We start from the raw sequence: 25,847 nt of genomic DNA, 5'->3' as shown, positions 1-25,847 counted from the left end.
ACACTTCAAATGTATTGTGACATGTCCAAAACAGAAAACCTAAAACCAGAACAAAATAATTTCCAAATTAACAACACTAACTACAACTTTTACTTATTCTCTTATTTTTCAAAAAGAATATCTCCACGTGATTACAAATAGGTGCAATGAACTTAATACACTACCTTTGTCTTCCCCTGAAAACAGGGAATAATTTGCTCCAGAGGTGTAATTATAGGACTGTAAGCATAACTGAAATGCTTAAGTAATTTTTGTTATTCTGGCAATAAACACAAATACAATTAAGCAAGAACAAAATTAAACAAATTACTGTGCCATAAAAAAGTAATATTTCTGAAAATTACTTTTGGGTTCCTGATAACTAACAAGTTCTATTTGTCTGTTGTTGCTGCTTTCTAGAGCAATACAAACAACACTTGTTCAGCATACCAGCATATAAAATTCTCATGTGGAATTGCCAGTCACTTGGGACTGCTTTGTATGGATTGTTCCCTACTTTTCTGCCATAAGCACACTATATAATGTGTGTATATACATAATACAAACAAAGATGTGAAAAAAACCCTTTGCTTTTAAATTTTCTCTTGTCTTTCAGAGCCTAACTGCACAGGTAAATTGAGAGAAGCCAGGGGGGGTTTTTTAAAGGAAATTCTGAATAACTTAAGTTTAACATTTATTTTCAGGTGTAAATAACTGAAAAAAAACCCCACACCAAACAACCCAAACAAAAAAAACATCCACCCAAAAAAACACCCCCAAAACCAAAACAAAAAACCACAACACAAAACCAACCAAAACCCAACAAAAGAACCCCAAACAAACAAAACCAAACAAGGCATCAACTAAAGTTCTGGCCAGAAACAGGTAACATACAGACAAGTTGCTCTGCTGAGATACTCCTTCACAGTTTCCCTTCAGCGTTCAATTCCTGGTGATTTCTGTATTACACAAGATGCCTCCAAACTGACCTGCCACACACTGCTGCCACCTCAAGACTAGAATTTCATAGCCTAGTTTTTTTATGATAAAGGTATGAAGAAGCTGACTAGCTGAATCTTCATGCCAGGTTTTGTGATTTAACTGATATTTCTGGGACAGGCAGGAAGACTAATCTTCATAATCCTACCCTGTAAGCCTTAAAGAAATCGATAAAGCTTAATAAAAGAATAAATAGAAGCAAGGAATTTTGTAGTTTGATAGCTGGTCTTTTGAGTTAACAACGACAAAGCTTGCATGTGATAAAAAGATGAGAGGGTAGTGCTATTCTTGCAATATACTGAAGAGTTTATCATAAAGGGCAACTTATTATTGCCAAGTATGTGAATGCACAAAACCTATGCCAGTCTAGCCCAATTATATGGCTAATTTTGGAGGTTGTGGCCATCACAAGAATTCAGAAAAAGGCACAGAAACCCTAAATGGTAATGATGCAGGGGAAAAGATCAGCGAAGGATTTTTCAGTAGATTAAAAAAAAATAAATAAATAATTATTTAACCTTTTAATCTCTCATGTATAATTCCAGGTATAGTAAATTTTAAGATCTATTACAAAACAAAATCAGTGTAGACCCCTCAAAGGGTGAAAAGCAATACCATGGTACTCCGCTCATAGAATATGGACTAACACAAGACAGGCCCATTTAAGATGTAAAAGCTCTGCAAGTCTTACCTGCACACTAGCAGCTGCTTTAAAATGTCATCAGCATGCTGCCCCCTCGGCCATCATGGTTAAGTATAGAGTAGCTTCAGATGGGAGATGTTCATTTCCTTATTGAATTGAAATCAGTATGTAGGAAGAGACTTCTAATGAAGAACACCTCTGTACCATTTTCAAGCAGTGAGTTCCTGGGCAGTTTCTTCGCTTATCCATGAACTGAGATATGCTGAACTAGCAAAGAATCTAACAAGCCGCATTCTCATCAGAAACTGCTCTCTTTTCAACCTTAAGTTTGCCTACTGCTGTGCAAATAGCACCATTTCTGCAGTGAAGCTCTGAAATAATAGAGCTTGTTACTTATTATTTTAAATACAAAAAATTTTCGCCCTCTGTCCTGCTCCTGTCCAGCTCCCTCCCACTGATTAACCAGTAAAAGTGGAATGAAATTAAGTGCAATGTTATTTGCCTAGTTAGAAGAAGCTGGTAAGTTGGTTTTGGGGTTTTTTTGCCACCAGCAATTAGATCAGAGGATCATGCATTTCCATTAATATTTATAAGCACTATTCTGGTTTTAAGTGATTTACCTTATATTTCAATTTATTGTGAAATCACCTTCCACTCAGTTTCCATTCTGAGAGAAACATTCTTTTTCCTGTTTCACACACCACTCCATCATGTCCTTTCCAATTTTCTCTTGATTTCTTATAAAATGTACCCTTAACGAGATTTGGAACATTTTTAATCTGTTAAAAGTAAATCATACAATATCTTTCAAATTTTATTGTTGGTCACATCCCAATGCAGCGCAGAAAAAATAAATACGAACATCCAAAGCTGACTGCCTAAATGTTTGCAGGTGTTAACACAGTATTTGTTTTCCATCATGTTTTAAATAATACTAAAGCCTGTAACGATGCCATAAATACTTACATTTTATCCAGTTAAAAAGAAAAGCGTTTGTCTAGAGGTTGTCTACCAGTTTCTTTCAGCTCCACAGAGTCTTGACAAAACAGTAATAGGAGTTTGTCAAGCTGTCAGAATTAAATAGCTGTTAAAAGTTTTTAGGAAGGTAACATCCATAATGTATCTATTGTAAAACCCAACCTTTTTGAAAGCAAATTCCACCACGTGGAGCTCAGACAAACAGACACTCCAAAGAAAGCATTGTGGCATGTTTGATGCACAGCCTTTAAAGAAATATGAATTAATAAGACAAGATTTTTTTTTCACATACACGCAGCAGAAACAGAGATAACTGCAGTCCTTGCAGGTGTAATGGGAAACAGGCAAAGGCTCCATATATTCTCCATTCTTGCACAAGCCCACTGAAGTGCAACCACACACATTCCCCTATTTTACGGCCCATAAATTCTCTTTTGATGTGACAACAATCAAGTAAGAGAAATAATGTGGGTGAAGGGATTTATGATGGCTGTAGTAACTCATACAAGAAATGTCACTTTGGGATACATAAATGCCCTTTCCTCTTCCATGCCTGTGAATCCAAATGCACATGACTGACAGGTCTTTTTGCTCACAGAATGACAGAAATGAGGAGTGCCAGTCACATCAGTCAAGCAGGCATTCTAATACTGATTTTTTCAATGTAACATCAAGCTCTCTCCTATGTGAGTGTGCAACACTCACAAATTTAAGTGGAATGGGCCACATCTTAGCTTTGAGGATTTCAGGATGAGTGGAAGATACTACCTAAGCAGGCAGCAAGGGAAGTACAGCCGCCAGCTGGCAGAACAGCACAACACATTCAGTTACCCACTTACAGGGACTCTGTTATGAAATGTCTTGGCCGTTAAAGCAGCTTCCTTCTGACAAAAAGAGGCTTAATCTCATCAGTGTCACCACATTAAGCCAGGCATATGTATAAATAATGCCATTTCTATTTCTTCTTTAGACTGGAAAGTAGAATGTAAGTTGACTGGCTGACTTCTGCAAACAGCTGAAAGAAGGCACGGTCACTTTGTACAAAGAACTGAAAAGACAGAAGAAACTTGTTTTCCTTGCACCTATTCTTTTTCTTAGAAGTGAAAGAAGGATTATCTGGTGGGGACTATAGGGGTGCTTCTAAGACAGAGTGCCACTCTGCTACAAGCAAGCAGATTCAACTGGGATAAAAAAGCCAGGTTGGAGTGATGTGCTGATCTGAGAGTGACCGGAGGGTACCTCACTCACTGACACTCCAATGGCTAACAGTAGCGCATGCACCCTTTTCAAGGGTAGACAGAGCCTGTTCATAGATGTTTTGGTAGACTCTAGTAAGACTAGGCAAGTGATGAGGTGAGTGGAGTCTCCTGAACTGTATCACCACACACAACAGCTGAGAGGACATAGCTGATACTCACATAGATAGGTCCTCAAATGCAATTCCCAATAGCAGGAGTTAACCTTCACTTGGCAGGTCTCTCAGTAGCACTGTGATCCTTCTAGCCATCAGAATTCCTTCTCTTGACTGAAGCCACTAATCAACTCAGACTCACCACTCCTTGGCAACACAGGTGGCTGGAATTGGATCTTGGCTGCCAGACTTGAAATAAAATGACCTAACTAAGGCCAGTGTCAAAGGGGATTAAATTCCCACATTATTTCAGTGTTAAATGAAGGTGACAGTTTTTGATCAGTGCAGAAAACATACTTTCCTTTCTTCTGCTTCATCCTTCTCCTTATAAACCCAAAGATCACAAAACCTGAAAAGCAGTTTCCTGCGTATGAAGGCCAGTGAGGATAGGTCTGTCTCTGCCTTCAAATACACCTTCAAGAAGCACAGCCTGAACCTGATTCTCTCATTCGTTTTCCACATCTGGCAATAGAAGCAGATGACATACATGTTGGGGACACATGCAAGTACCTCAGCAGGACACAGGTTCTGCTGAATAAATTAGTAGAGTCAGGTCACTTTATGATGTCAACAAATTAGAAGTCAAAGTGCCTAATTTATAGGGCTCTTCAACTTTGTCATGTCAAACAGATGTGTAAGGATCAGCTGCCTGAAGATTTCTGCACTCTAGCATTAACTGAATGAGCAACTATTATTCAAGTTAAAAATCATTACACAAGGAAGACAGACAAGCAAGAAAATACCAAACCAGCTATGTAACTGGAACCCTGGAATAGACAGTTGAGGATTCCACTTGTGGCCATGATTATCTGAAGGATGCTGTCTACAGACATGTAATACAAGTTAGAACAATGTCCTGGTTTAGCAGTAGCAGTCATTTTTTCTACTGGTGCAGTGCTGTGTTTTGACTTTCAACCTGGGAATAATACTGATAAAGCCGATGTTTTCAGTTGTGGGTCAGAATGTTTACCCTGACCGAGGACTTTGTGAGTCTCATGCTCTGCCAGGGAGGAGGAGAAGCCGGGAGGAAGCAGGGACAGGACACCTGACCCAAACTAGCCAAAGAGGTATTCCGTACCACAGCACGTCATGCCCAGGATGTAGAATGGAGAGGGCCCGGAAGGGCTGGATCACTGCGGGGTGGGGGCGAGGTACTGGTTGGTGAGCGGTTGTATTCTCTTCCTTGTTATTTCCTTTATCATTATTGTTATTGGTGGTAGCAGTAGTGATTTGTGTTATACCTTAGTTATTAAACTGTTCTTATCTCAACCCGTGGGAGTTGCATTCTTTTGATTCTCCTCCCCGTCCCTCCTGAAGGGGAGTTAAGAAAGGTGGGGGGGAAGTGGACTTCGTGGTTCTGATTTACAGCTGGGGCTTAAACCACGACAGTTCTTTTGTGGCGCCCAACGTGGGGCACGAAGGGTTGAGATAACGACAGATCTGACCAAGGCACAATGCTGATTTATTGGCTCTCAAAGTTGTTTCTCTTGATGTCACAGTTTCAGTATGCTGTAGCTTACTTAGAGCCGGTATTTGCTGTGTTAGTGTTTATCAAGTGTGGGCCTTGGGCTAAGGTTCTTGTTTCACTGTACTTTATGGTAATGGCTTGTAATGCGGGCGGGCTCCGGCAGCAGGGCAGGATGGACGTGGCCGTGGACTTGTATCTGGCCGTCCCGCTGCTCTTCACTGTCCTGGCCCTCGTCCTCGCGTCCGTCTTTGTGAGGCTGCGGGGAGCTGAGGGGGAGCGGCCCCGGGAGCCGGCGGCGGCCAAAGCAGCCCGGGAGAGGGGCCCCGGGGACCAAGCGGCGGCGGGAGCGGGGCCTGAGGCCGGGAAGGAGGCGGGAGGAGGCGGCGGAGGAGCCGAGCCCCATGGCCGAGCCCAGCCCCGCGGCGGCCGAGAGCATTTCCCAGCAGCAGCCCGCCGAGCCCCGTGAGCCTGAGCCGCAGGAGGATGCAGGAGACCCCACAGCACTTTCCAGCAAGGCAGAGGAGGAAGATCTGGACTCGGAAAAAGTGGAGCTGGTGGTGAGAGAGACTGCAAGTACAGCAGCATCATTTGAGAGTTCTGAAGGTTTTGAATGGCCTTTGGGTACCCTTGGGACCTGCCTGCTAATTGTGATGGGGATCATCATGTTGGCACACACACAGAGTGTGTTTTACCCACGGCCATTTTGTCTGATCGCGAGAGTTAAGCAGAGTCAGGTTTGGGTCTTGTCTGGGTTTAGACAACGATATAGGGGGACCAAGAGGTTTTCTCCAAGGCTGGACAGTCATGAGTGTCACGGTGTGTGGGACAGTATGGGCGAGTATCTAATCCACTGGGCCCCTCCAGTGCTTTGGAAGCGTCGGAGATGGAAGGCAGCTGTGTGGAGTCCCCGACGACAAGTTGCAGAGACTGCTGCAGGGGAGGGTGAATTATTTTAAGCCTGATGGGCCCATGACACTTCAGGCCATCAGGGCAGAGATGCAACATAGAGATGGACTCATGATCGAGGGGTGGACTTTGCAATGGGCCTCTCCTGCTCTGAAAGACTGTTACAAGAGATGGAGCCCACCATCATGGACCGAATGGACTCAGCAGCTTTATAGGGATTGGTCCGTGCACTAAGATAAGAGTGCACTGAGATGAGAGTGAGGGTATATTGAAAATGTGGGATCTGAGCATGACGTGAATGGTATGGAATAAGGGGTGGATACTGTCCTGGTTTAGCAGTAGCAGTCATTTTTTCTACTGGTGCAGTGCTGTGTTTTGACTTTCAACCTGGGAATAATACTGATAAAGCTGATGTTTTCAGTTGTGGGTCAGAATGTTTACCCTGACCGAGGACTTTGTGAGTCTCATGCTCTGCCAGGGAGGAGGAGAAGGTGGGAGGAAGCAGGGACAGGACACCTGACCCAAACTAGCCAAAGAGGTATTCCATACCATAGCACGTCATGCCCAGGATGTAGAATGGAGAGGCCCGGAAGGGCTGGATCACTGCGGGGTGGGGGCGAGGTACCGGTTGGTGAGCGGTTGTATTCTCTTCCTTGTTATTTCCTTTATCATTATTACTATTAGTGGTAGCAGTAGTGATTTGTGTTATACCTTAGTTATTAAACTGTTCTTATCTCAACCCGTGGGAGTTGCATTCTTTTGATTCTCCTCCCCGTCCCTCCTGAAGGGGAGTTAAGAAAGGTGGGGGGGAAGTGGACTTCGTGGTTCTGATTTACAGCCTGGGCTTAAACCACGACAAACAACAAAACCATCCCTCCCTAGCCAAGGTGAGCAACCACCATCTGTTTTCATGATGTCTTCAGATATACAGTGGAGTTTGAACCATTTCCCAACTACAGACTCAGCAATAAGGAGTGCCCTCCATGTTAAAAATACATTTAAGGCATCTGTCACAAGGATAAAAATGTAGGACAGGGTTCTGTATGCCTCAATACAGATCGTGTGATGCACAGAGACTGTATCAAGACAACTGCCTTGAAGTGCAGGCAACTGCATGTCTTACGTAAAGTGAAAGATTAAATGACTGCTTAGTTAGGCAACCTACCACTCCTCCTGTTAACCTGTATTGCCAAACTCCTACATCCCTCTGTTTCCCTAATATACCTTCTCAGGCAATTCAAACTCTATTTCTTTGCCATCATGAGGATTAAAGACAGGCTGAGAATCTGTAAACAGTGGGATAACTCTTTCTGAGAGAGACAATGTGCATGAGAGGATAATCTGCATGTATTGTATTGATGCTTCTATTTCTTCCTTTAACATTTAAGCATGCAGGACATAACCTGCAAAGGGCAGTTTTCAAATGCAATCGAAGCACAGTGCATTGTATTAGTTCAGACAACTGAAGCTCCACCTTTAATAGTATGCCCAATGTGGCTGATGGTGTAAAACCTCACTGGAAGATGTATGTCACCACACATCTGTGCAGATTTACTTCTGACCACTGAAATAAGTGAAATAGCTTTTATTTCAATACAAGAAGAGAAATCCAAGAAGGTAGGGGCTCTAGGAAGGAAATTCTTTGTCTCTTTACCATCACCTACAGTTGGTAGGAGTTGGTCTTCACAGTATTCTCTCTCATGGTAGCTTGTGATTTCAATAAATTGATTTTCACAGTCTTGAATAAAAGGCATTTGGTAATTTTAACGATTAATTAGCTTCTTTATTTGAATATATTTTACCTTCAAATTGTTAGGGAATTCTCGCTCAATTTTGAAGCTCAATTTTTAGCTCATGAGGAGCTATTGGTGACCTACTGGAAATATGCTGAAGTTTACTAGCGCTAAGAAATTACATCAATATTTTATGTGAGATGTCTTTAAAGGTCAGCTTTCTTCAGCAGCTTAAACATCACCTCTTCTGAACACATGATTAAGGCAACAGAATTTGTTCCATTTGTTCCTCTATGTATGTGTTTCCACACTTGCTTTGCCTTTCTACGCAATGCAGAGAGAAGCAATATATTCATTCCAAGTCTGAATAACTATGTTAGAACTAATGCAAATTGAAGGTAAATTTGATGCAAAAACTGAACCCATTTACTGCAAGGAGAAGCTTGGATGGAATTTTCAAACATGAGAGAATTAAACACTGAAATCCCACTAAAAGTCAACATAGACTGGGTGCTCACCTTACAAAAACTCTTCTAAAATTCTTAAATATAACAGCACTGACAAAGCTAAATTCTTTAAGCAAAGGCTGCATGAAAACATTATCCCTTATTGGAAAAAGAAAACAAAAAAAGGAGAAAAACATAAACTAGCAAAGCATCCTCAAAATATTGTGCACTCCCTCCATATTGCATAATTGCACACAGCATCCCACCATATCGTATCTAGGTTTAGGGGCATTATGCAGTGGAAGGCTCCTCCTTTCCCCTCTTTATGATGAAGTTATCAACACCACTGAAATGTCTGGAGTAACCTTAGTACTCTATTGTGTCTATACACTCAGGTAATGAAGGTGAATCATTCCTATTTGCACTGTACCATCTGCACTGAAGTAAGCAATACAAGTACTATTCCTTTTGCTTTTCTAAAAGATGTTTAATATAATGCAGTATTTAAAGTCAATTGAGAGAAGCTGTAATACATACATACTAGATATATCCAAAGGAATAACTATAGTAGCAACCTTTCAATTTCCATGGAAACCCTACTTTAGAACACAAGATACAAATCCTAGATGAATGTTAATCTCTTAAGCCTATGTAAATTCACACTTTGAAGATGCAGTCTACAAACAAAAAAGAGACTACAGCATAGCACCAATATTAAAGAAAAATTTAGCAAGCAGCAGAACTGCTGGTGCTCCTGATGCACAGAACTCTTCACAGAGTCAGCCTGTAAAGCATACCTCACAGCAGGGATGCTATGCTAATAGCAGCACCTAGAAAACAACATACCATGTCAGTGATGAAAATAACTTGGAAACTGACATCTTCTCGTGAAATGTTTTTAAAGGTTTAAAAATACACCAAAGTTATCAACAAAATAATCTCATTTTTCAGCAAGACACTTGTGTCTGTGGTGGCGGTGCAGAAAGAAGGTCTGCATAGCTGTTATCCTATTAAAAAAAACCCATAAACACAACAAACCAAACCAAACAAAAACAACCCCCAAACCAAAACACAGAAGAAAACAAAACAAAAGCAAAACTTGGGGCTAGTTAAGAGAAAATCTCTGGTCTATTCAAGCTCATTCTGTACCAAAGGAGAGTTCTTGGCAAAAGCTGAGGCTTTAGAAATGTATGTTCAGCCAGACATAGCATTAAGGACACAAAGTAGGGCATACTATGTGGCAGTTGAATTTATTGTTTCTCTCCTCCAACCAGGAATTGAAAACTATTACAAGCATAACTTCCTAAAGCTAAGAAATACCCTGAACATCACAGCAGGTTAACCTGGTCTGTCAGACTTGCATACTTTTAAGACCTTTCCCAGAACCTTTAAAAAAAAAAAAAAAATCAAAACCACACACATACACAAAACCAACCAAAAAACAAAAACAAAACCAAAAATCCACCCAACTCCCAAAACCCTAACGCACTAAAACAGAAGGGCCTACTTCCTGGATAGTTTCTGTACACCTTGAGCCTCTGAGCTGCAGAGCCTGGTAAGCTACTCCTTTTCCAGTCAGAGAGGGTGAAATTCACAATTTGGAGATGATGAAAACGAAGCAGCAGTTAGGCAAAGGCTACTGAAGACCACTTTGTGGCTACTGACAGCAGGACAGAAATGAGCACTGACAATTTGAGGAGTGTGGATGTCATGACTTGGATATGCAGAGCAAGGAAAGGCAAAGAAAGCCCCCAGACTCCACAGGCTGAAGCAAAATCATAATTCAAGTATTCTCCTGGACATCTGTACTGGAATGGAAGCTACAGCTGGGTCAAGATCTAATATTCTGTGGACCATCGCAAATACCTAATGCCTGTCCCAGCAGTGCAATTGATTCCCTCAAATCACACTATATAGAAGGCAGAAGTTTAAACAGATGCACAGCCAAGCAGTTCCACTGATAAAAATTTACAAATTGAATTCCTGGCTTTCTGAAGGAAAACAATAAACAAACTCAGAGTTCTGGTTTGTTTGTTTTGTTTTGGGCTTTTTTTCCTCCTGTTAGTCTTTTAATTAATGCATGACTACTTCTACCTCAATAATACATTTTCAGTCTCTTCTTGATTAACACTGAGCCAATTAGTTTACTCTTAATCGCCAGTACAATGACAAGAATTTAGGTAAGTCTTTAGTATATTCATCTGGCGTTTGACATATTTCACATTGAATGAAGAATGGCATATCCAGCTGAGATTCCAAAACCAGTTTAGATGGGTGGGGAACCAATCCCATGTGTTAGAACCTGATGGGGCTCCAAATTAAATAGTCTGAAACCTCACAGCCAGTAACAGCCTAGGCTTTCTTGGCTTTAAATCTAAAAACCTAAGTTTTACTTTCAACCACACTACCTTATCAGAACAGATGCAAAAGAAACTTAGAGGAAACCTAAGTGGAATTAGAGAAATATACTGGGGAACAGGTGGAACTCAGATCTATTAATTTGTAAATTTTCACACTGTAATTTTCATTTTTCTGCAGAAATAATTACACTGCAATGACAACAGAATGTAAGTAGAGGATGTGGATATTAAGCTTAAGAGTAACAGACTTACGCACCTATAGTTAGAAATTAAGATGATGTGAGCACAAGTACTCTAAGTTCACCTACAACACACATACAAAGACAAAAAAATCTTCAATTTGCTCGTAATGCTGTAATGTTTCTTTCTCTAATGTAAAGTGAATCTTCTGTATCTCCATGTTCCTTGTGAAATGCTCATCCAATCAACCAGTTAATTATTTTCAACACAAGGTTAGGGAAAAAAAAATAAACATTTTGAATTTTCAGCTCAAATTAATTTTGGAAAGGTAATACAAATTGTTTTTCACTTTGTTCAACTGCTTAGCAGTTAGCACTGAAGTGCATCAAAGCGGAGTTTCGTTCACTTTTATCATGACACAGTGTGGCATAAGAATACAACATCTTCACATGATGAAGCAATCCCAGATGAGCAGTATTACAAATTCTCTTCAGAGTTAAAAGTTAACTCTGACATGCACACTGCCATCACTAGAATTTCAGGAAAGGTAATTGTACCAAACATACACATTTGTTGTGAAGACTATAACTGTAAGCAATTTGCTATCTAAAATACCATCACTAACACAGAACTATTGCTGATTAACAAATAAAGAAACGGGAAAAAACAGATGAATAATTCTTTGTAATATGAGATTATAAAATATGAAAGTTTCGACTGTACTTTAAAAAATCACTGAGCTTAAAACTGAGTTTTTCACTACCTTAAAAATGAGACTGAGTGAAACGAACTGCCATGTTCATTCTTTGAAAGAGTAAAGTATGGTCAAGACTGCTAGTAGAGGAAGGATAGTAAGCAGAGAACATATGCAGGCCCACATTCTCAGTCTCAAATACTGTGAGCATTCACAACTGCACTGCACAGCAGAAACTATGACAAGATTTTTAAAGGTGATAGCATTTATTTTAGGAGAAGCATCATTTGCTATAACCCAGAAGAATAAATTTGGCTGAGATGTCCATTCAGGCAGATGAAGTTAGATATCTGGATCTTAATCAAGACAGATACATTAACATTTTTATCATTTAAAGATTCAAAACCAAGTACTATAGCTAATGAGAAAATCACAATCAAAACTTAATAACCAATGCAAGTATTTAAAAAGAGAACTTCAAGTATAAATGAAAAATTTCATCCTTAAAAGTGTTCAAGGCCAAGATGGATGGGACTTGGAGCAACCTGGAACTAGGTAAGTTTCAAGGTCCCTCCCAACCCAAACCAGTCTGCGGCACTATGATGAAAAATGAAATTATACTTTGATATACACACACACACACACCCCCCCCGTCACACTAATGTTTTCATAAACATACAGCAAGTTTTGAAAGATTACCTGGTAAAAATACCATCCACAATACCAACTGTTGCCTCCTCTGCTGGAACATAAGAACCAATCTGTGCCATGACTGTGATCAACGCAACTTGCTTTATATAGGAGCTCTTTCCTCCCATGTTAGGTCCAGTTATTATCATGACCCTTTCACCATCTCCCTGGAAACATAAAACAGTGGTCAAATATATTGTCCAGTACCTGGTGCTTCTATGAGGAAGTATGTTGTGTGTACATTGCTTAGAGGTATACAGGACAAGTTCTTAGGATTAAACATTCTGTTTCTAGGTGAACAGCTTGCTTCATTCTTGGAGTTCATCACATTCACATTTTAAGATATTATGAAGTCTCAGGTGGATAAATCTTCCCAAGACCTTTCTAGACTACTGAGACAGAAGCATCAACTTTTACTACTCCTCAGCAAAATGGACAGTGAGGGGGAACCTTCTCCTTCTCCATCAAGGTGCCAAGAAAGCACTCCAGCAATTCTGTGTGCCATTTTCTTTGAAGAAAGGGAGAAACTCATCAGCTTCTAGCATAGCCCGTGCTGTCCAAATTTGGTTGTGATCTGGATTCCTCTCTAAAGAGTTCTTACTGCCAAATGGGTAGATCTGGCAGACAAAGATATGACCTAGGTTTTACACCCATTCATAATTGCTTGCCTTGGTTCAACATAAGCACATTTAAACAGACTGGCTATACAAGAAATGAAGACATTGCCGAGTTTGGAAGTATTCGACTGCAACGCAGATACTGTGAGTTGACTGTATTAGACCTCTGATTGATCAGTGCACCTAACCACTGAAATCCTATGGGAAATAAAATCAGATGCGAGAGCTCAGCTCTAAGATTCCCAGCAATACAGCTACCTGTCTACAGCTACAGAATAGAACTCTGTGCAAGTCAACTGCTAATACAAAATTAAAACTCATCAATGAATCTATAAAGCTTTCCCATAGCCTAACTCAAGACTAGGAAATTAAGTTATGCAAGGACTTTGGGCAATTAAGCTTCTACTTTCTACTGGGTACATACAATGAAATTCAACAATCTGATGAACTAACCAAAAATAAGCATATTCCATTGCCCCATGGGAGGGGCATGGAAGAAAGGACAAGCTGTGTGTTAGCCACACTACTTAGGATTTTTGGAACTGATTAAGCATTGTGACAACAACAACAACAAAATCTTCACAGAATAAACATCACAATCTTTAAACATCACAATCTTTACAGACCTGTTTTTTGATACAGCTTTCATTTTGTTAACAAGGAGGTTAATAAAATTTAGACAAGTCACATGTCATGATCCTGATCACACAGAAGATACATGCAATCAGTATTTATTATAGGTAAAAAGTTGTTCAGCTTTTGTGAAGGAAACCCCATCTATGTGGAATTCAGAATAAAGTAAAAATCCAGAAAATGCCACTCTCACAAATAAAGGATGGATGTAATAAAATGCATATGACTCTACAGGAGCAAAACCCACAATTTAGTCTCTAAGATATAGTTTGAATACTGCTACTAAAACTTTGCCAGGGCTACCACTGGGCTCAACACAACAGAATTTATAGATACTTAAAACCAGAATGAGTTCATCTGCTGGATTCCACAGATTTCATGCATGTTTGGTATCCCTCCAGGGTCCCTCTAACCATGCTTGTGAGGCTGGTGGCTGGTTTGCAAAGCCAGCTTTCAAAAACAACATAGGCTGTAACATCAGACCACAAAGCCCATCTGCCCTTAGAACCATATGCAACCATAAGCTAACATTTTACTGAAATTTACGGCTGAAGTTAAAAGTAATAAATGAATCCATGAATGTTTGTGGAGGAGAGGGGGAATGGAAGAATGTTTATTTCAGAGCACTGCAAGAAAGCTTTTCCTAAAGTTAGATATTCAACATTTCAGCTGAAAACACGACAAAAGATCCATTTTCCTGCTGATTCAAAGACATCTGTTTAAAAAAAGAGGCATTTTAATAAACTGAGTTCCCACCCACCTCTCTCAAAAAACAGAGAGCTGAAACCAGCAGTAGAGGCAAAAGTGATTCTACCACGATCACTTGATTTTGTAATATTCAGTATTTAGAAAGCCAACATAAGAATGGGACTAAGAGGGGAAAGTGCATGATGATTACTGAATGAAGTGCTGAATTTTTTGTAAGTGCCATCTGCCGCTTGTTTGGCGTTGACAAATAATTTCGAAAACATTCCCTGATGTATTGCACAATAGCTGTATCATTGTGCAGGATAGAAGAGCATTTAAAAATATTTCCTAAGAAATAAGATACACAAATCTGAATAGTGTTGATCACAGCAATGCTTCTCACTGACATCTGTTTCATACCTTTTCTATATTTACTGTATGAAAAGGCATTTATGTATTCACAGTTAAGTTGCAAGCCTATCTTTTACATGTATTAAGAACAGATGTGTAATATTTCAAAAAATATATAGACATGTAAATATTTAACAAAAATATCAAAAGGACATGTAACTGAAAAGACAGATTCTATTTTTTTTTTAGAGGAAAAAAGGAGGAAACAAACTAAAATATGTTTATCAGAAACAGATTATGTTAAATAAAATACAGCAGTGTTTCCTACATATGGTAATTGCATATTTGTAGCAATTTTAGGCAATTTATGTCATACAATTCGGGTAACATTGCATAGAAAATTTTAAGAAGCAGCATCCACACTTTCTCTGACCTACTGACAATACAAGTAAATAGTAGTCTTACTACTTCGCAACATGGTTATTGCAGAAAATAAGTCAGAGGAAGACTTAAAAGTAACATATAAGCTGCAAGCTACACTTTGCAGGGGGGGATCTTTATCACATATTAATACGAAAGCCTTCTTACAACTAATGTGCAGCTACAGTGTGTACTTGATACAATATAGTGAAGAGTCAGAGCTCCAAACCTGCTTAGTCAGAGCAAGAAATGCTGTATTAAATTAATACTTCCAGAAAGAAAGGAAATTACAAAGTAGATAAATATCTGGAAAAAAATCTGAGCTATCTGAGAATTAATTTGGAAAACTGAGCCTGTAACATGTTACACGGAGACTTAAGTTAGAAAACTTACCTGTGTATATGAGGCCCTCAGTGATATGGTTTAGTGGTGGTCTTGGCAGTCCTAGGGTAATGGTTGGACTTGATCTTAAGGGTCTTTTTCAAACTAGCTGATTCTATGATTCTAAGTTGTTGCTATCTTCTACATTAAAAAACTCCACAAGTTTGAGATAAAGTTATGACAAAATGCAGACTCCTTCTGATGAAGCTGTTAAAAAAATTGTGGTGTTTTGGGTTTTTTTAAATAACCATTTAAACTTTCATTTTCCTGACTTTGAGATCACTTTTCTTTATGCCACTGAGATGGAACAAGGCTGTAAAGAGAGCATCTGGCTGTAAGGTATCAGAAAAGTGACACAACAGTCGTGGACACATCTAGCTATCCCTCTCTGAATTGCAACCAAGCAGACAGTTGTGTGAATAAATTATTTCTTTTAACTTCCTGGCAAGAAGCAAATCCCAGATTCCTTCCCTTGAATTATCTGAAGTTGAAATGGTATCTCAGTACTTACTGAGAGGTTAGTGGAATTTGGAACATACTGATCCTGTTCTCCCAGCAATGTATCAATCACAGGGTGCCTCCCATTTTTTATAATTATTTCTTGCTGGTTATCCTGCATAGTTGGTCTGCAAAAAAGGAAGAGACATTAATTTCAATGTTTATTGTAACTGATTATTTAGAACTACTGTAACTAAAGCATGTAGGAGGTTCATCTATGATGCAGATTTTGGGGGGTGGGTGGAGAGAGAAAAATTAATTATTGCTATCAAGCATTTTTAAATAATTCCTTGGTTTCATTCAGGTATAAAAAAATATTAGAATATTAGCAGATTGAAAAAAAAAAACTTTAGAGTATTTTCTTCAGTTTTCATGGCCTAGGGAATGTTTTTAGTTGTTTATGTGTATTCTAAAAAAAAACTATTAAGAATTACAAAATGAACTAGCAATAGCAAAACCCCCAAACTGATAAGTCTGCTTTCGATCCATCACTGCACCAACTTCTGCCAAGTGCCACCTTCTGCAGATACATTTCATATTCTCAGAATGGCCTTGCTGATGAACTGGGTCAGCTTGTTACTACATTAAGTCCTAAGCGGAGCACGGGAGTAAAGAAAGTTTTCCAAACGTGTTTTATGACTGGTAACACATTAAGCAATACAAATCAAAGACTAGGGTATGATGAGGCAATAAACCTTCAATATACATCACAGCTCTTGTAATCCGACAGCAACACCCAGTAAGTCACCAAACAACTGTCTATAAAAGAGCTTACTACCTAAGTTGAAACACTGAAATGACAGTACCTTTTTATAAATTAACATGCAAACACATCAATAGTTTTTTTTCCCTCATCTCCAAGCCATGTAAAAATTTTTGCCTCAAATGCTTCCACCTTACCTGTAAATTTGTCTACATGTCTACTAATGTAACATGTATAATTCTGTTACATATCTCCATGTCTGAAAACCTCCATCTCCAAGAGCTGCATGTTCTTCACAGAATAAAAAAAGCAAAAGCAGCATGTTCAACGGAATTATGACTACAATTTCTTTTGGGGTTTTTTTAGCATAAAGATAATTCCAGCAGTTGTATGACTGAGAGGAAACCAATACAAACAAGGTCTTAGGCCTTGGGGACAAAGAAAGGAAATTTCACTCTGCACTTGCTGGATGCGTAAGTTGAAGCTGTAATATGATGGTCTGAAAACAGTAGCACATACCTAGAAGTACTTCCTCCTGTATCTCTCCACTTTAATTTCAAGAGAGGGAGATGACAGCTAAGTGATCCATTTGCCATTTCATAATTCTGCCCTCAGCTTTGGAAATATTTCCCTTTTTTTAACTGCTTAAGCCTCCTCCAAAGTTATTTGCGAGACAGGATGTGATTTCAGGATGCCATGAATCTTGCTAACTGCCTGTTCTGGCTTCTAAGGGGTCCATGAAGTATTGCTTCAGCCATAGTAATTCAAGAGCTCTCCCCTGCCCTGTGTTCCTACAATCACACAATCGTGCGTCACAAGACAGAAAAATAGACTAGACTAGACTAGACTAGACTAGACTAGACTAGAATAGAATAAAATAAAAGTAAATTGCTCTGGAATGCATAGCAAGTCCTTTAGTCAGGTACCACCTTCCCAACAGTATCCCCTTCAAGTTAAGCAAATTCAGCTTGCAGAGTAGATTCTCAAACACCAGATGATCATCTCTGGACTACCTACATCATCTTTAGGTATCTAACTTTGCTGCTCAGGAGACCTGATGTTCATTTTGTAGTCCTTTATGTAAAATGCCTTACTGAAAATCAAGAAAAACCACATCTACCGCTCTACCATCATCCATCCACCTAGTTACTTCCTCATAGAAGGCTATAAGGTTGGTCAAACATGACTTCCCCTTGGTAAAACCATGTTGGCTACCCTTAATGACCCCCTCATCCTTCATATGTCTAGAGATGGTGTCAAGAATAAGTTGTTCCATCACCTTTCCAGGGATGGAGGTAAGGCTGACCGGTCTATAATTACCCGGGTCCTCCTTCTTGCTCTTCTTATAGACTGCTGTGACATTTGCCATCCTCCAATCCTCAGGCACCTCTCCTGTTTCCCACGACTTAACCAAAGATGATGGACAGTGGCCTAGCAATGACCTCCACCAGCTCCCTCAGCACCCGTGTGTGTATTCCATCTGGACCCATTGATTTATAGATGTCCAGATTGCTTAACTGATCCCTAACCCAATCCTCATCTACCAAAGCAAACTCCTCCTTTATCCTGACTCCTTCTGGGGCTACAGGAATTTGGGGCTCCCGGGGAGAGTCTGCAGGAGTAAAGACAGAGGCAAAGAAGGCATTCAGCACCTCTGCCTTCTTTATATCCTCTGTCTCCAGGGCACCCACCTCGTTCAGCAGTGGGCCTATATTGCCTCTTGTGTTAGTTTTATCCGCTTGTTTATATGTCTCAAGTAGGGTGACAGGAAACAATCCGCACTCAACATTCCTCTGAAATACTTAAATTAGTTACTGTGAAAATCTTTCCTTCAGTAGCCCTCCAAAATGAATTACTGACACCTTCCCTGAAGTTTCACTGAGAAGTCTCCTCCTTGCCAGTTTGTATGTGGTTCTAAGCCACTCTTCAAAATTCAGTGAATTACTTAAAACTCTGCACAGTGAACAAATCAGATTTCAATTTGTTTTCTCATCTGAGTATACAGAACCAAGCAATTATTTTCAAAGAGATTTTGACAGAGGCACACAAGATCCCAAGAGTCCAGAAGTGATCAGCACACGTAAGCTAAATGCCCTGCATCCACACACACTTAAGACATGATTTGTTGTATTTCTATGGGTCTCAAATGTTAAGAATTCATAGTTATCCCAAAGCAGCTGTATGAGCACTTGCAGCACAGCCCCACCATGATAATATTTGAGAAGGTTTTTTTAAAAACACATTTTCAAAAGAGAGTCAATGTGGACTGTGTGACAGAGTGAATGGTTGAGGACTGGAAATCAACAGCCCTTGCAGGAGTGTCTACAGTAAACCTCAGAAACAGTAAGGGCTGCCCTCTAGGCCAGCACTCAGCAGGCTGAAGCAGTGGCTGGCCCAATGAGCATTCAGTGCCTCTGAAGACAGAAACCTCATTGCATGGAAGAAAGCACTCCAGTGAGACTGACTGTCTCTGTGTGGGTGCAAGAGATGTGGGCTCCTGAGTGGGAGGAAGACCCAGCTGGAGGGTGTTCAGGCTCAGGAGCCAGCTCTAAACCAACCTCTGGTGAAGCAGGACTTGAGTGTTCGTGTTTCTCCTTCACAGAGAAATGGGGGAACAACCCTGGCACCACCAGAGTCCCAGGCTCGTGTGCCTGGGGTACATGTAAGTTGCACAGCTCATCAGGCCAAATACGTGATCCTAGGTGAACCATCATCACCGCTCTGGAAGCTGGTACTAATATTTACCTATTATTTTCCTATATTTACCTATAATTTATTATTTGTACTATATTTACCTGAAATACATCCTTGAAACATACCTAGAATTTTAGGTATTAGAAAGACTTTATAAATTCAGACCTTGCTGAGAAAGAGAAGAAAAAATTTCTGCACAGAGTCCAACATATATTTATGTACATGTGAGATATCACCTACTACAGTCAGGTCAAACAACAGACAAACATAAGATGTCAAATTTGAGCTGTAATGTTTACAGATTTGCATGAAGCCCAGAACTGTCGCTTTGCAAAAATTAGATTAAGCTGAATCCACTGTAAACAATTTTAGTACTGTGTTTTGTCATAGTACACCTATTAAAATTCAAATTTAATTTAACAACTTCCTGTAAGAGCCTACATAAAAATTAAAAATTCATTACCTGCAGTAGTCTCCTTGTTTAGCCACCTGGGCCAATGAGAACAGGCAGTCAACAGTTGCTAAGTGACCAACGGCTTTAGACACAGGGTGATAATGTTCACTGAAATGGCTAAATCAAAACAGAGATAAAATATGGAAGAGAAAAAAAATAATTTCATACAGATACAAGTGTACTGTTAGAATATACCCTGCTCAGCCTTCTCACAGAGCTCCCATGCTCTTAAAATTACTCTGAATTCAAAACTCCCAGCAGTGTATTAAGTTACAATATGAGGACACGATCTTTAATCAAGATGGACTTCAAAAAAAGCAGACAAAATGAATTCATTAAATCTCATAATCTCAAGTCTGCAGCTGATCCCTGCTGCCTAAATGATGTCTATACAAATGCTGTCATTTATCACAGTGGCAACTGAATCCCAGCTGCTGATTCACTTCAACCTTATGTTCATCAAAAACCCGCAAAAACCTGAAAGTGCGTGAACGCATAAGTTGCCTACTTTTAGGATAAAGGATCTACAGCAGAAAATACAAGAATTAATTTCCCATCTATGGTATTGCTTCCCCCAATAGAATAACAACGTTACCAGCAGGACACAGTTTTCGGTAGAGTTCATTCACTTAGTCCTCAAGAATTTCTTTTCTTCCCCTCTCATCATCTCAAAGATACAGCATGGAACATAAAACCAGTAGGGGGGGGGCAAAATTAAGTCATTATTTTAATAAAAAAATAAAATTGAGAGCTGGGGAACAAGAGCACTTTCCTACACACAAGTCCTACAGCTGGTCTCATCTCCCAACTACCAAAGGATAGGACAAGAGGTAACAGCCTCAAGATGCACCAGGGGAGAGTCAAACTGGATATTAGGAACAATTTCTTCCCTGAAAGGGTGCTCAGGCATTGGAACAGGCTGCCCAGGGCAGTGGTGGAGTCACCATCCCTGGAAGTGTTCACAAACTGTGTAGAAGAGGCCTTTAGTGACTTGGGTTAGTGGTGGCCTTGACAGTCCTGGGGCAACAGCCGGATTTGATGATCTTGAAGGTCTTTTCCAACCTAAACAATTCTATTATTCTATCATACAACACCACAGAAAACAGCAAAGTGACCATGAAAGCAGCAGTTCTCCAAGTGAAGAAAGGTTAAAATAGGTCTACTCAAACTTACATGGATGATACAGTGACAAATTATTTAACAGAACTATTTTTACAGTATTGCAAAGGCAACATATCAGGAGAAGGGTGAACTGGAATGTGTTTTTTAATTTCTACAAAATTTAAGGAATTGCTAGGTTTCTACTAGGAGGCAAACCTTGGCATCAGTTATGTCCCATGACACAATTTCAGAAGGAGCTTGTTAAGGTTTTGCAATGAGGGAAAAAGCACAAATGAAAGCAAGCCAAATATCACTTCATGGCAGGAAGGACAATTTCAGTGGGTCTGTAATTCATGGAAGTAAAAAAATATATTTGATAACCAGACACCTGAAAAATTAAAAGGTATTCAGAAGTTTGAGAAATATTTTTTAAACTCCCATTTCAAAGATCCTTTGGCTAAATAGCCAAATAACTTTTTTCAAAACACAGATCTGAGACAAACAGGTCTTCTGTGCCCATTATGAGGGACAGTAACAGTCCCATTACTTTCTATCAAACAGACCCAGTCAATTGGCAGGGACAGCATACAAAATATAGGAGTATGAAGAATCACACTAAGCCAAGGGTCCGCCTTTGGGCACCTTGAACATTCTGAACTCAAAACCTGTAAGCTACAGTACTTAATTTATTGGGTTTTTTAAGTAATGGAACACTTAACAGCAAAGCCATACTCTATTTCAATTAAAATTAAAAGTGAATTTGGTTAACTTGTATACTAAATTATTTTTTCCAGTTCAATTACATTGTACTGTAATAATAAAATGACTAGATTTGGTTTAACTCAAAATGTTACTTTCAGGTGTTTAATGCAGTGATATTAGCTTTCAAATTTTGAGAGCCACTTTATATAACAGTGTATTTTCATGAGAATTGTAAAATCTAGAGATATCTCTGCTGGTCTCAGGACTCAGTCTGCAAATATCTTACATCCAAATGCTTTAAAGTGAAGAATAATATTTTAATTGACTCTCTTTGAAGTTGTTGTGGGCAATATAATCAAATTATCAATGTTTATTGCTTTATTTCCACTATAACAACAGAAAAAGAAAAATGTTAATCTTAGAAAAATAAATACAATGACAAAAAATGACTCTATTTTGTAAACTCACTCTAAAAATCGTAGCCATTCAGCACTACAGTCAAGGACTAGCTGCTCCCGGAGCTGATTCAGATGTCTATAATTTTCTATAATAAAAGGAGAGTGGAAACGGCTGACAGCTTTTGTACTGGAAAAAGAGAAAAGCCAAATATAAAATAAAAGTTACTAGCAATCAGTTACACCATCTACAAAATTGGACTAGTTTGTCTTCTGCGAGCTCTGACAATAAATATTTGGAAAAAAAAAAAAAAGGCTTTTATTGTGGTATCAAATTGTATTGATTCCAATTATCTTTGTTGTGAATAAAGTTACTGCATCGCTACCCATTCATAAGGCTCTTGAAATGTTTTCCACAATGTAGCATATATTACTTCAGTTTATATATTTCACAAAACTTTGTTCAGCAACACACTGCACAAAGGGATGACTTTTCTGTGATTGCATATATAAGGAAATCAAAAAAAAAATTTACTTTAAAGAGGAAAACTTCATGATGAGCCTGAAATAAACTTAGTAAATACAGACTGTCTTGTAAGTTTCTCTTTGGGTACTTGCTATTTATGTATGCATTTTCATTAAGGAGTCACTTCTGCATTCCCAGGCATTATTTTACAGAATCCAGACTAGCTGTAATTTGCTCTTCATCATCTTCATTCTGTCTGATTTATGTGCTTTTAATACTGAATTCTTGCATAAGTGGATAGAAAGTAATTTCAGGGTCCACTTTGATTATGCCTATTTCTGGTGCAAGATGTTTGTGCTCACACATTATACACCAGGCCTTGCAGAGTGAACACTACGCATTATCATATTGGACTCCACACACTACAGCACTGGACGCCACACATCCATGGACTCTATAAATTGTAACATTAAGGTATTCCACCTGTTTAAATAATAAAACAAATGACTGAAAAGAAAAAAAGCCAACTACATAATTCAGTCTATCTTTGTTTCATCTACCGAGAAAATAAGCCAAAACTATTAAAATCATGATTACACAACATGAAGTACCATAGCAAGCAAACCTTGCCTGTATGAATATGTAAAATGACATTTTAAATGCAATGGCTATATTGAGATGCACAGGTATTTGCACAGCTACCTTCACCTTTCTGAATAAAGTAAGATCAAAATTTTATGAAAGATTTGCATGTACAAGCTACAGGCAAAACTGAATTCAGACCATAATTTTGGGCACCATCATACGCACTTTCATATACATATACAGTATATGAAAGATTAAGCAAGTAACATAGTGCACCAAGGATATACCATGTAAGAACAAACATTTTAAGAATTCTGTTTTTTCAGTTTGGTTTTGTTTGTGTTTAAGCAAAACTGACTACGGCAATAAATTAATACAACAATTTTTGTTGGCTGTTTTTCAAATAAAAAATTAAACCAAAACCACAAACACACGGAGCAATGAGAATATGTATGTAATTAATTGTAATACTAAAATCCTACTCTTCTAATATAAAAATAGAACAAACTTCCAAGAGATTTTACATACCTACTAACCATAACCCAGTCAGACGGCACAGATGATTTATGGGAATTCTTGACTTCTACCATGAACTAAAATAAACAGAAATATAGTATTACATAGCATGGGACGTAAGGAAGACTACAGAACCATAATCATCATGCATCAAGAAATCTGCATGCATCACAAGAAAACCATAATCAGCCTAAACTGACTGAGCAGACCAGAAGCTAACGTTCTTTTTTTGCCCTACAAGTGATGGCTACGGCATAAATATTTTCTGACAAACAAGCAACTCCTATCCTCTTCCTGAGCCCTACCATGTTGCTGCCCCATCTCTGCCCTCCTATTCCTCCATCCACAAACATGCTCTCCTCACCTTCTTCTTACTAAGCCAAAACCATACTAAGGCTAGTAGGTAAGTTTTACTTACCTGATCCTGACTGGGGCTTGTAGAGAATTTAGCATTTACACTGACTCTATGCTATAGATCACCTGATAAAGCTACTCCTTATCAGAGAGATGTGTCCTCCTGCCTCGGGATCAGTGATTCTGCTGAGCCACAGCCATCTACATTTCACAGACAGGAGCTCAAACTCTCAAATGCTAGCACTGCATCAATAGTACTTTCCATCAAGTTTGTATCAACTTGCGGTCAGGAAGGGAAGGAATACGGAAAACCAGCCGTAGTAGCAAGATGCTCAGTGTAGTGTAATTTATATGATGTGTTGATTGCAGTATTTTATATGATTCACGTCCATTATCTTTATAACACTAGCCTGAGGTCCTGGATGTCAAAGAATTGAGGCATTCTCAAATGAAAAATTTCAACTGGAAAACACATTTCTACCAGAGATAAGATTAACTCAGAATGTGACCACCTTCACAGAAAAGCTGACAAAGCTTTTCCATTACATTTAGTATGTTTTAGATAAAAACTTTCATACCTCACCAGAACAGCCAGCAATCACCCCCAAGTACAAACAAGAGGGGTAATTCTAATGTGAGCACAAGACTCCAGCAAGGACATAGTGCACTAGTTTTTAATTCATATAAGACACTTTTAACATATGTTGCAATGTAGAAACCCTGAAATTGCATAATACATGTGAGATAAAAATACCAAAAATGGGCAAAGCAGAGATCTGCAAAGATCTGAACATGAGACAACTGCTGCAGCCACTAGTGGTGTTGCTGATGTGCTGGTATTACAGCTTTTTCTGAAGTTCATCTCAAATAAATATCCAGTGTTTACAAAAGGAAGACACAAAATAGTGTGACAATTGTGTCTGTGCTGGATGCCTAAAAACAGCCTGAATTAACATAGCCAGCTCAGTCACCTGGCCTGTTTGTGTGGCTAGTAAGAAACAAGCAGAGAGTTTGCAGTCTTCTTCAAACAACAAAAGCATTTGCTTTCATTCTTAGCCCTACTAGATAAATAATTGCAGTAATAAATAAACTGGGACCAAAGCACTGCTTATGTAATACAAGAAATCAATATTTGTCAAATATAGCAATTCCTCTCTAAATCCTGCCTGAAATGAATAGCAATGCTATCGCTATCCAGACCGCTTTCTGTCCTATTCAGTGCACACTAATGAATTACACTACAGGTCTGGAAACAAAAGATAAGATAGATAGGGGTGTAACCTCATATTCTGGAAAAGGTATGTGTCAGCTAGATCTTCATCAGAACTCCAACAGGAACTTAACAAATGCAAGTTAATAAACTGGGCTGACTCTGAAAATCTAACCATGTGCTCATAATCATGGTTTTGGGGGCACATATTAAGGAGAAAATAGTTCCATTATTTTTTTTTCTCCAAGAAGGCCTGTACCTTGAACAGCAGTTCAGAGTAGGGGGATGCATAAGACAGCTTCCCGGCAGCTTCTCTAGCTTCCAGAACTAGCAAACCATAAACCTGCTTTCTGCCCAAGTCTGATGTGAGGAAGCGTTTGAATACTACATCTATCACACTGCTACAAGAACATGAGAATACACCATACAGAACTGAAGGAGAGTGTAACTCAAGGAGACTCCCCTGCAACTCCCATACAATCCCCTTTCCATTACTTCCATTCCTTTAGTGTCCTTCCTTTCCTCACAACCATCCCTCTCTACTGCTTTATTTGATGTCTCTGAAACACCCATACCAGATGTTAATTAAGTAA

General features: G+C 39.1%; 1 protein-coding gene across 1 annotated transcript in view; it reads right to left on the bottom strand.

Moving 5' to 3' along the window:
• The window catches only part of MSH3 (mutS homolog 3), a 124,555-nt gene that overhangs the window by 21,784 nt on the left and 76,924 nt on the right, over positions 1 to 25,847 (bottom strand). Inside the window, exons 16-20 of the mRNA XM_080636996.1 lie at positions 23,703 to 23,767; positions 22,197 to 22,313; positions 19,935 to 20,042; positions 16,088 to 16,202; positions 12,497 to 12,654 (exon numbers count right to left, since the gene is read on the bottom strand). Of these exons, the coding sequence (XP_080493122.1) occupies positions 12,497 to 12,654; positions 16,088 to 16,202; positions 19,935 to 20,042; positions 22,197 to 22,313; positions 23,703 to 23,767 (563 nt within the window). The remainder of the gene's footprint in view (positions 1 to 12,496; positions 12,655 to 16,087; positions 16,203 to 19,934; positions 20,043 to 22,196; positions 22,314 to 23,702; positions 23,768 to 25,847) is intronic.

This window comes from Psittacula echo (genome assembly GCF_963264785.1).
Source record: "Psittacula echo genome assembly, chromosome: Z".
NCBI lineage: Eukaryota > Metazoa > Chordata > Aves > Psittaciformes > Psittacidae > Psittacula > Psittacula echo.
Note: the sequence above shows the minus strand (reverse complement) of the source record. Positions and strands in the feature narration are given on the sequence as shown.